Source organism: Carassius auratus, unplaced genomic scaffold, assembly GCF_003368295.1.
Source record: "Carassius auratus strain Wakin unplaced genomic scaffold, ASM336829v1 scaf_tig00013464, whole genome shotgun sequence".
Taxonomy (NCBI): Eukaryota; Metazoa; Chordata; class Actinopteri; order Cypriniformes; family Cyprinidae; genus Carassius; species Carassius auratus.
In genome coordinates, this window is record NW_020524398.1 from 129,483 (window position 1) to 141,721 (window position 12,239).

The 12,239-nt window shown below is 38.0% G+C and overlaps 2 protein-coding genes across 2 annotated transcripts; one reads left to right on the forward strand and one right to left on the reverse strand.

Moving 5' to 3' along the window:
- Positions 1-786: 786 nt before the first annotated feature.
- LOC113073996 (cartilage acidic protein 1-like) lies at positions 787-7,990 on the reverse strand. The gene is made up of 14 exons (XM_026246691.1): positions 7,861-7,990; positions 7,282-7,475; positions 6,348-6,544; positions 6,127-6,263; positions 5,892-6,048; positions 3,731-3,865; positions 3,517-3,653; positions 3,113-3,249; positions 2,866-2,948; positions 2,661-2,761; positions 2,340-2,508; positions 1,618-1,763; positions 1,386-1,428; positions 787-1,123 (listed from the first exon to the last, which is right to left on the reverse strand). Exons 2-14 carry the CDS (start codon positions 7,467-7,469, stop codon positions 1,113-1,115), a joined length of 1,641 nt encoding a protein of 546 aa, XP_026102476.1. The 5' UTR covers positions 7,470-7,475; positions 7,861-7,990; the 3' UTR covers positions 787-1,112.
- Positions 7,991-8,367: 377 nt separating this feature from the next.
- Positions 8,368-11,744, forward strand: LOC113074018 (coiled-coil domain-containing protein R3HCC1L-like). Its single transcript, XM_026246727.1, has 8 exons — positions 8,368-8,434; positions 8,929-9,378; positions 9,809-9,990; positions 10,082-10,152; positions 10,552-10,647; positions 10,746-10,879; positions 10,963-11,005; positions 11,093-11,744. Exons 2-8 carry the CDS (start codon positions 8,935-8,937, stop codon positions 11,200-11,202), a joined length of 1,080 nt encoding a protein of 359 aa, XP_026102512.1. The 5' UTR covers positions 8,368-8,434; positions 8,929-8,934; the 3' UTR covers positions 11,203-11,744.
- The last annotated feature ends 495 nt before the right edge of the window (positions 11,745-12,239 follow it).

A 12,239-nucleotide genomic window follows, 5' to 3' on the forward strand; every position in this document is an offset into this window, starting at 1 on the left:
ACTTCATTGATTTTAATGTGATACTTGCCTCTACATTTTTTTTTTCCACATATTTTAGTAATCATCATAAATAAGAGCTCTTTTGAAAGATAGAAGAGTCAACACTTAATTAATTTTGTGAAAATCGTTCTGAAATTGGACTTAACTTGCTTTGACTTTTAGTGGGCTCCTTCCCTAGTTGTTCCCCTCCTTTTAGTAAGATTTGAAGTGTTTTTATAGTCACCTTAACAAAATCTCCCAAGAACCGAACACAAATTTGTTTGATTTTAAAGTACAAATGATTTTGTATAATAATTTTTGTATTTAGTGCAGTGCATTTGCTTTACATTAATCCCATTTATTGAAGTGGTTGTACTTCTGCAATAATCGATTGAGTGTCTTTTAAAGAGACTGTATTACAGCACTCTTGAATTATAGCCGATTCAATTCTGATTTACTGCGTTTTCACATCAGTGCTCAAAGATGGGAATCATATATCACTTTTTTGCAGTGTAGTTCACCAATGGACTGAAAGTAAAGACACATACTCTCAGAACTGCATCTATCCTGCTACATTCATTCTCAGTGTATTCTGTCTTCCTCAACTTAAACCAGAGCATCACCTGCACTCACCCACACACGCTCGGCCGTCCCTGCTGGGCTTATAGCCCTCAACACATCTCTTCTTTGAGCTGCACTTATAGTGTCCGTATGTGTTGGTGCACACCGGACGAGTGTGAGGACACACTGCTGGCAGACGCCTGCACTCGTTTACATCTGAACAGGATGAAGGGAATGGAGATAGAGTCACACTCACAGACTGGGCTTTATTAGTAACACACACCATTCCACCTTTGAGTAAACAAGTAAAAAAAAAAAGGAAATACAAAGAAAAGCAACAAGTGTGTCTGACGTAAACATTTTCAGATTTAGTTAATGCTGACTATCATGTTACTCTTAGAAATGTGATGGATGAAGTACAAGTGTTCAATTTCAATAGCACTACAGGAGATATTTGGCAGTAACGACGGAAGGTTGTGGTTGAGTTTGTTGAATAACTGCTTCAGTATCAGACTTCTGACAGCACAGCTCTGATTTAATGAGATGATGACTCAGTGTCCAGCTGAAAATACTCAGGCTCTCGCTGTTTGAGGGGCAAGAGAGAGAAAACATGTCAAAGATTTATAATTATTCAGATGTGTTAATTAAGTGTGTATGTATGTATATATATATATATATATATATATATATATATATATATATATATATATATATGTTTACATTTGTGACATTTAAAGCCATTTTAAATCATGTTTGTTGTTTTGAATTCCAAAAGAGTTAGAGAAATGCTTTTACCATTTTTACTCAAATTTGGATCAAGTGTGAACTGAGCATGATAATCTTACCAATGCAACGGCCGTTTGTGTTGACTGTGAATCCCTCTCCACACTGCAGAGAATCAATACACAGCCGTACCTCAGTATTCACAATATTTTACTGAAGCCAGATAATATTGACCCTCAGATAATAATACATTTGTGTTTTGTCATCAAATGTCTGTTCCTAAACTGCATATCTCAATACCTGTTTGTGTAAGGTGTGCATTGACTCCTCCTCCTCATTTGCATGCAGTCGTACCTGTGCATCAGATGTGAGCGCTGACTCCTCCCCCTCATTAGGATATGCAATCTCAATGACTGTGTTCATGTCAGTGGACTCGAGCCGCCGAGCGATGGAGCGACCATCCGGCCAAAAGACTTCAATGCTGGTGGCCTCATCGGTTCCTAAGAGCCAATCAAAAGAGACTATTCATCTCATATGCTAATGGATGGAGTAGCTACAGAGATCGAAAGAGTCAAATATGAAAAACATTTAAATGGTTTGGGGTCTTTAAGATTTTTTTAATGTTTTTTTTTTTCTAAAGAGGTCTCTTGGGATCAACAAGACTCCATTTAATTGATAAGAAAATGTATGTTGTGAAATATTATTACAGTTTAAAATAACTGTTTTCTATGGGAATATCTCGTAAAATGTAATTTATTCCTGTGACGTAAAGCTGAATTTTTAGCATCACTACTACAGTCTTCAGTGTAACATGGTGACATAATCATAATCCTTCAGAAATCATCCAGATTCGCTGCTCAAGAAACATATGTGCATTTACAGTAACATCATAAATGTATTTTCTTTTAATCAATTTAATGCATTCTTGATCAATAAGTAGTATTTCTTTCAAATGAAATATAACGCACCCCAAACTTTGAACAGTAGTCTATGTAGAATAAACACATCATAAATCAGGTATAAAATGATTTAAGTTAAATGACTAAATTAATTTGTAAATGATCTGATGTGTATACCTAACCCAAAGTGAGCCACAGGCTCCATCTCACACAGATATCCTGATCCTCCGTCAATGATGCGAGTGTGTGCACCGCTGTGTTTCGTGAACATCACCACCTTCGCTCCACGAGCGAACGAACCGAAACGTGTTCGTGGCACCACACGCAGCCACTTATTAGAGGAGCCCTGCAGAAAAGAGAAGAAAGCACGCTGAACCATTAAAGTGTTCATTTACACTGAATTTTATATCAGAACGTAGGAGACAATGTATACAGTACACAAACAATAACGTCCAAAAGTCATCGATTGTTACATTGGAAATTAACTTTCTGACATACCTGGTTGACCTTAAACACAGAGATGGGCTGAGAGGCGCTCTCCCCGTGAGCCACGAACAGATCCAGCAGACCGTCACCGTCAAAGTCTGTCACTGTGGCGCCTGTTATCCAACCAAAACATCACGTTATAATGCTGTCAGTTAATAAAGAAAGACATTATGGTGGTTTATTTACACAGGAAGTGTCTCAGGTCATGTGATCTCACCTGTGCCCCTCCCCTGAGGCTCAGAGGCATCACCCACATCCAGCTCTGTGACCTCAGGGTCAGAGTTCAGCTTCCTCGACACCCTACACAAACAAAAGCCAGTGCTATTTCAAAATTTGTATTTTTACTTATTAATAGATTTTATTTTTATTTTTTTTATGTTTTTCTAGTTTCAGTTTTTAGACATTATAATCTCTAAAGAATACAAATATATATCAGTGAATATCGGACATCAGAGTTGAAGTACCTGAAGATCCTGTTGGGGGCGTTTCCTTGGTAAGCGATGTTATTAAAGAAAACTTCAAGCTGAAGATCGTTGTCAAAGTCTGCAGCGATGACGGTGCGAATGGGTGACGGAGTGGCGAAGGCCTGTGTGGCGACATCCTGCAAAAACACAACAGACCAATTCATCATTACAGATACAGATTCATATAGACCCATATGGCAAAAAATGTATATTTTCAAGAAAATTGCACAAACACCAATTTGGTGTGTGTGTTATTGTCTTTTCTTTTTTATATTAAAAATGTATTTAGTTTCTACCTTCCATATACCAAAACATATTTTAAAACAAGTCAAGAAAAAACATTCCTATCTCACAGTAGCCTACATTTAGGCTCTGTTAACTATATTTACAGAGGTGACTCTTACCTTGAATCTCTGCTGGGCGTCCTGCAGGTAGAGGCGGTGTGGACCGTTCCAGTTGCCGTAAACTATGTCTGTTTTTCCATCGCCATTAAAGTCGGCCAGCGCCACACCTCTCCCGTGCTGATATCTGTCTTCAACTCCTGTTATCAGACCATAAAACATAAGTCTGAGGGAGGATTATAAATCAGTACTGTAAATATAACGTCAGGTTCCTCACCGGCCTTGGCGGCCACGTCTGTGAAGGTCCCATCACCGTTGTTCTTGAACAGGAAGTTGGGTCCATTTTCATTGTCGCAAAAAATGTCAGACCTTGTGTCGCTGAGGATTGGACCGACAACTACACCACGGCCACCTTATAAAACAACATTAACACTTTTACAACATTAATATTCCATAACAAGGAGGGATAACTAGGAATGTTATTGTTCTAAGAATGTTCTGGGAATGTTTTCAGCAGCAAGTTTTATTTTAGTTCCCAGAATGTTCTGCTAAACAGTAGTATAACATTCTCTAAAATCATTACAATTCTTTTAATTGATAACATTGTTAGAAAATTATCCTCTAACATTATAATTGAGATATGAACAGGAAGCTTCCCATCGGACCTTGGATGTTGCTCAGATGTGAAATTTTGGTTTGTTTGAAGAAGATCCAACTATATTAAATAACTCCAAAAAAAATATTTTCAACATCACTTATTATAAACTATATTGATGTCATACATTTACAAATTGAAATCTTAGATCTTAATGAGATTAACAGAGGTTTAGGTGTTGATGTCTATTTGAAATTAATAGTCACCATTATGGCAATCAGTGTTTAGCTTATTTGGACAGTTTGACTCTTGACTTTTCAACATTTTTCTTTAGCTATGTTTGTTATGGCAAAAACAGCAATATATTAAATGTTGTGGTTGCTTGCTGGTGATTAAAATATCATCATATGATATTAACTGAATATTATATAATATAGCAACTCACTGGTTCAACAGACCCAGTAGATTTTAACCAGATGATTTCAAGGATAAAAAAACATTTGTTTATCATGGAAACATCAAGAATCAGTGTGTGAATCTCAACAATGACAACATGCTTCATGCTGCAATGTATTATGGGTACATCATACAAAACTCATCCCTTGCTCACAAAGCAATATTTTTTGTATTTTGATGCAACAGTGAAACTATACAAAGTATAGTGTTCTAATGTACATATGTACATACATTTAAAAAAAAAAAAATATATATATATATATATATATATATATATATATATATATATATATATATATATATATATATATAAAATAAACTTTTGAGTATTTACGATGCTGATGACTGTCTTGACAAAAGGGTCTATTATAAATGTTTCTTGAGTAGCAAATCATAATATTAGAGTGATTTCTGAAGGATCACGTAAACTTAAGACTAGAGTAATGATGCTGAAAGTCCAGCTTTGATCACAGGAATAAATAACATTTTAAAGTATGTTGTAATAGAAGTTAGTTACTTTAAATTGTAATGATATGTTATAACACTACTATTTTTACTGTGTTTTTATCAAATAAAAGCAGCCTTGGTGAGTATAGAGATAGATGGCATTTAGGCAATCCAACAATCCAATGCTCTCCATTGACTTTGTATTGCAGGAAGCTGCTAACTTATCATTTTTGACTTACAACAAAAAAACTGAATAATGTCTAAAAGCTACTATGTGACAAGGTGTAATACAACAGAAAACAACAGAACTAAGTTTTCATAAGCTGTCGACCCAAAAAATGCATTTAAGACACAAATAGTTGTCAGGGTATTCCACATTGGGCCATTCCGTAGAATAATTTTTCAAACAAAAGGATGGTAAGGAAAATAGGTACTGAAGTAGACCAATCAAATGTAGTTTCTTAATATATCACCTCCTCTAAGGTTCACATCAGGTGGTGAAATAATCCTTTGACATGGTTAAAAATAACAAATGTTTCCTGTCACCAATTACATTTCCCTCTTGTGGCCGAAGTTTTCAGAGTAATATGGCATGTTGCGCTCTACTTTTGTGCCCTTAAACGCTCGTTTTTTGGGTCAACAGCTTATAAAAATGTAGTTCTGGGTTTTTAAGCTTGTTTACTGTACACCTTGTCACATATGTAGCAGCTTTTAGGCATTTGTTATGATTCAGAAAAGACAAGGAGGCAGCTTCCCACAATTCAAAGTCAATGGGGAGGGATGTCCAAACCCCCCCCCCCCCCCCCCAATGGTGGGCATGGTTTTCAGATTATGATGCATGCATAAGAGACTTCTTTCAAAAACAATAAAAACTCTTACCAACCCAAAACCTTTGTAAATCTCACACATATAAACAAACATGACTTCTGGTATCTCTGACCTGTGAACTTATTGACGTTGACTTGTGGTGCAACATCAGTCAGTGCAATGATGCCTTTCTCGACGTCACTGGCAGCTTCGTCCATCTCTATGAGCGCGTGAGGACCCACGTTACCACTGGCGTAGTTCGCCACGTAGATCGAGTATCGACCTGTTCCCTACAGCAGAATAAATTCATTAAAATACAAAACTAATTATAATATTGACTCACTAATAATTAAAAGATGGATAATTACCTTTCTGTCGACACAAGCCACGGAGCGTCCCGCCATGCGATTGGCCACGCCTCTGCGCACGTTGATGTCATCGCCGAGCAGATCCTCGAAGCGTCCGTTACGATACTTGAACAGTTTGTCAGCATAAGTCGCCCGACCTTTAAGGAGTTAGTTTGGTTTTGTAAGCAATCGTTAAGTTTTGTGGGTCTATTTGTCACTGACACTCGTGTTTTTCTGCGTACCTGAGAAGGCGTTGTTGGTGTTGAGGAAGTAGATCTCCTCTCTGCCGTCTCCGTCCACATCACAGGCCGTCACTCCGATGGCGTTCCCCTGCGGGTCTCTCAGCGCGAAGTAAGGAGAGCCACGGTCATCCACCGCTATGTTCACAAGCTTGTTTTGGGTACGGTCATACTTCAGAACCAGGTTTGGGCCATTATACCTGATAACAGGCAAACAACAAAATCCTTAAAGGGTCATGAACTGAGAAACCAAAATTATTTTGATCTTTTGACGTATAAGAGGTCACTGTACTATAAAAACATCCTGTAAGTTTCATATTATATATTGAAGGCAGTCTGCCAAAACAACATATTGTGGAATGTTCCTATGTTTGATGTAATAGTGTGGATAAACACCGTCTCGACAGAAGATGATCAACGCCTGATTCTACATCACTGCCTATTTAGCCCCGCCCACTATTCTACATCAGTACTGTTTAGACAAGCCCACAGATTATACAGCACTGCCTGTTTAGCCACGCCCACAAATTATACATCACTGTCTGATTAGCCCCGCCCACTATTCTACATCACTGCTGTTTAGCCCCGCCCAATATTCTACATCATTGCCTGTTTAGCAAAATGTATAATAAAATATTTAACGATTGGAAATGCTATGGAAGTTAAAATGCAAATATTGTAAAGTACATTGTTTGAAGTGTTTGCAATCGTTAATTATTTGGGCATAAGTGTTTTATTTATAAATATATAAATATTTAAAGTTATTATTTTTACTTATGCAAAAAATCTGTTTGCCAATTTTTATCCAACTTAATCAAAGAAATGTCATACTTTAAATTTTTTATGTGTGTGTGTGTATATATATCAAAAATGTTATATATCTGCCTGTTTTATTTATTAATCACTGAGAAATCAGGTTAAACTGGAGTTTCTTTACCCGGCCACCACCACCTCCAGATCCCCGTCTCCATCTACATCCGTCACCGCCATCCCATAATTCCGCTGGGTGGGGTTGTGAACAGTATCAGGAGGCAGAACCATATCCGTGGTGACGGAGAACATGGGCTGAGCTTGAGAGAGAGCTGACAGAGCCAAAACCAGAAGACATTCCCACCACATCCTCATCTCCAACTGTCAGTCAAACAGTATTCACAATTTAGCTTCATAATCATGCAATAAATGTAATGAGAAACGCATTTATGAAATTGCTTACACAGCATATGGATATTAAAACAAATAAGAGCATGCAATTATATTTAAATTCAACTGAATGAAAGAAAATGTTGGCAAGGATGCAAAACAGAACAAATTTGTTGTATTACATTACAGAAAACAAATGAAAGAGACATTCAGAACAGATCTAAGCAAACCAAAGCGATATGATAGGACAGAATAGTTCATGCATTTGAACTCTTCATCACCTCAATAGAGAGAACTGTTATAGCTTTGCAAGTAAATATTAAGGTGTCAAATCCACCTGTCGTGCTGACTGTGCTGGATTATAGTGCATACTCACGCTTTTAGAGTTTCCAATACGTGGCTTGTCTCAAGAGCTTGGAAAATGATGTGTGATTGGTGTTTTCTACGGTGTATATTTGCTCCTTACACAACTTCAATGCAGCCGCCTTACACAAGCGCTTGTGTAAGCGACTGTCCAATCACTGTCGAGTATTTTAAATACTGTGTCGGTCCGACCAATCACAAGCCCGCAAGTGAAAAGAGGGCGTTAACGACGCGGGAATCGGCATGCAAAAGTGTTATGTCCCTAACAAATCCAAACAATAATTGTTTTACTCCGTAAATTTAAAATAATTTTAATTGTTTGCTTGTATTGGTTATAATATTTTACATCAATTGTGTATAACTTCTCGGTAGCATTTGATTTTTAATGATTAATTTATTTTTTTCGCAGTTTAGGAATAAAATGATAAAATATGTCGCTTTGGATAGATGTCGATTCTGAACTATACTCATGATAATAAACTACAACTCCCATAATAGACTTTCCTATCGTGACGTCAAGGCGTCCGTACGTCTCCAAACATCCGGTCTTGGTTACAACGTTTCGGCGAACTGAAAAATACAGAGATGTGAGTAGAAGTAAACCGTGAATAATTTAATTTACAAATGTCAACATTTCAGTTACTATCAGTACAGAGTTGTTTTGAAAAGATAATTCGGGCTTCTCAATGGTGTCACTGTCAGCAGATTTGTGTTCATGTTATGAGTGCTTACTATTTGAAAAGTATGCTTCATTGTTGTCATTTGATTATTTATTTGTTATCTTGTAAGTTAAAATGATTTTGCATTGCTCATCCAAGCTCGTCTAGAAATATTATAAATAATGAAAACGACGGATTTAAATAATGAGTCATAAACAGATGTTGTAAAATCACAACTTATATAAATTATTGTCTTTTCTTTTCTGTGTAACTTAACCCACTGTAAATGAAAGAGCAAGTTTAGGCCAAATAAGTTATATTATATACAGACAGGCATTTTACATTTACACGGATCCCTGTAAGTGTGGTGATTTACTACCCTAAAAACAGCGTCTGTCCTCCTTCCACACTTTCTTACACAGATCCTGATGGAGACTGAAGCAGCTCAGCCAGAAGAGGGGTCCAAAACATCTGCTACGCGCCGAACGAAAAAACCTGCCATGGAAATCTACGTGCCTAAGAAACGGCAGGCCGAGAAGATGGAGAAGCCTCAGGCAGGGGGTGACAAGAAACCCAGACCCAGGCCCCAGTACACCGACAAGGCCCACAAGAACAAGAAGGATCAAGCCAAAGCGACAGAGACCCCAAACGAAGAGGTAAAACAGGAGGAGGGAGATAAAGAAAACCTGAACATGCACACAGAGTCTAGAGAAGATACGGACAGTGTATCCAGAACTATGAACACATCAGAGGACACAGGTACTGCACTAAAACATGAAGAGGTCCCAAAAGATAAGGAGGAGGAAGAAAAGAACTGGGATTCTTTCTTAAATGATTATGGTGACTGTCTTGACCCACATTTAATAGAGGAGGTAAGAGTCACAAAGACGACCCAATCCTTCCACTGATTTCTGAGTAAGCAGTCCCTTTAAAGGAATAGTTCACCCAAAAAATACAATTCTGTCATTAATTACTCACCCTCACATCATTCCAAACCCATAAGACCTTCGTTGATCTTCTGAACACAAATTAAGATATCTTTGATCAAATCTGAGAGCTTTCTGGCCCTCCATAGACAGCAAAACAACTGACACATTCAGGGCCCAGATGTGTTTCTGTCTCTGGATAGGTCAGAGAGCTCTCAGATTTCATCCAAAATATCTTAATTTGTGTTCTGCAGATGAACGAAGGTCTTATGGGTCTGGAACGATGTGAGGGTGAGTAATTAATGACGGCATAATGAACTGAGATGCTTTAGCCGGTGTTTGTGCTCAGCTTTGATTCTTCTTCTTCCTGTTTCAGATGTCTCTTAAGGAAGGCCGCAAGAAGCCGTCGATACAGGAGCCACGCTTCGACTACTACAACTGGACGCCGCAGGAGGAGGTGGAGCTTCGGGATGATGAGCTGTCACACATCGTGGAGATTTATGACTTCCCATCTGAGTTCAGGACAGAGGACTTGATCAGATCCTTCAGCTCGTGCCAGTGTGTGAAGCTCCGGTCATGACTCAAGCTTTGAAAGCTCCTGGTCTACAGAAACCGCTGCTGTTATTGATCAGATGTGTGTTTTTTTTAGGCAGAAGGGGCTTGACATCAGCTGGATTGACGACACGCATGCCCTCGGTTTGTTCTCCAGTCCCATCGCAGGTCAGTCTGTTCTCCAGAAGCTGTGAACCTCTATAAGATCTCTGGAGTCAATCTCTGGTTGACCAGCAGGAATATAACATCTGTGTTGTGTTTGAGGAGCTGAAATGATCTGAAGAAGATCTGTGGAAAAGAAACCAAAGAATTTGAAGAGTACAATGTTTATCTAATACAACAATATTTGGGTGTTTTTTAAGTTAATCGATCGCTAGCTAATGTATGTTTATATAAAACATATTCAGCTTATTCTTTATTCTCATTACACATTCAAAACATTGAAAAGTTTTTTTTATATATATATATATAATATGACATAAAAACCATATCCTATATAACGAAATATAAACGATAAGCCCCCAAAATGAGAAACCTTTTCTTGTATACATGTGTGTGTTTGTGTAGCTCGAGATGCTCTGAGGATGAAGAACCCCATGATGAAGGTCAGGCGTCTCTCCAAATCATCAAACGCCACTAAAGCCAAAGCGCGCAGCGTCTCCGGTACTCCTGCTCTCTCTTAGACACGCATGCCTCGACTATTCTGAGCCTGTTTCGTGCATCCATCACAAACTGATTCTGACCTGATTGTGTGGGTGTAGATTACCTGCTGCCGGCTAAAGAGCGTCCTCGGACGAGTGCGGCTATGGCACGCCGTCTGGTGATCGGGGCTCTGGGCGTGAAGAGTCACCAGACCCGAGAGGAGCGAGAGGCTGAGAGGAACAGACTACGGCAGGTGAGAGGTGACATGTTATTCTTGGTTTCTTCTATTGCTGGACTGGTGAAAACAGGGATTTATGTGATCTGTTTTCTCGTCAGAACAAAAGCAGCGTGAAGACGCCTGGGAGGGCAGATGAAGCAGGTTTGTGTTTTTGTGAACTGTGAAGCGTTTTGATTTGATCATGGGTTCAGTTCTGAAGTGGTTTATCTCTGGGTTTGGGGTCTGAAGGAGTGGGAGCTTCGGCAGGACGGTCTACACCAAAGCCACAAGAAGAGGGACGCAGGGGTTCATCGAAGCCACACACTTCAACAGGGACGCTTTCTAATCTTTCCTATTGAGATTTGTTTTGAACTGAACTTTTCCCTGTAAATGTTTGATTGTTTTTAGTTTGGAAAGGCCTTTTTAATGTATTTTTGTGAATGTTTTTCTTTTTGGTGACTAAAACAAACTACACATGGCAGTGTGATTTCAGTCGTATTTTTTTGCCTCATTAAAGAGAAAAGTCGACACTGAAAGCTGATAATGTCTTTCATGACACTAAATTGTGTAAATGAGTGATTCTCAAAATGTCAACTAAAAAAAAAGTATGTCAAGGATAACGTTATCCTTGATTTTTTTTTTTTTTTGTTTGTAAGAATGGGATTAGACTGAAGTCAATTGTGGACATTTTATTTAATCCCACTCAAGTCTTTTTCAAACCATCAGCACATTCTAAAAGGAATTTTTTTTTTTTGTATATGTTCTTTCATTATTACTGTAAATACTGTGCTGTTAATCTCTGAAAGGTTTTGTTTAGCTACTAAATTGAGAGATGCACTTTTTTAATGCCTGTTGTTCTCAGATGTTGGTGCACTTGTATTCCCAGTTATGCTCGGAATAAAAATGTTGAAATCTTTTTCTAAAATATCATTAATGTATTGGTAATTTAAGGCTTTAGCATTTTTCCAGTATGTGCAATTATTTGCTTTTAACAAGAGTTATCATTCATTCACACCATCTATAACGATATCATTTAGATAATCGTTCTATTGCTGAGAACAGTGAAATCCTCATCATCTATAAAAACATTCCAATTGTTCTTTGTTTTTAATTACTGCACGAGGAAGACACTGACAGCCAATCAGAATCCAGCAGCGGTTGAAACGAAACCGCACAGAATGTTTTGGCCGTTGATGTGGACGCTTAATGAACATATATAGTTTTACAGTAATGAAATCAATGCTGTAAAGAACAGACTACAGTCTTAAAAGGCACGCACTGTATTAATGTCCTCAAACCTTTCACAATTTTAAAACTTGAATATAGCAGGCTTATTTAGTTTTGATAGCTAAACATTCGTTAAACAAGTACAGTCCTTTAAACGCAATGTACTTAA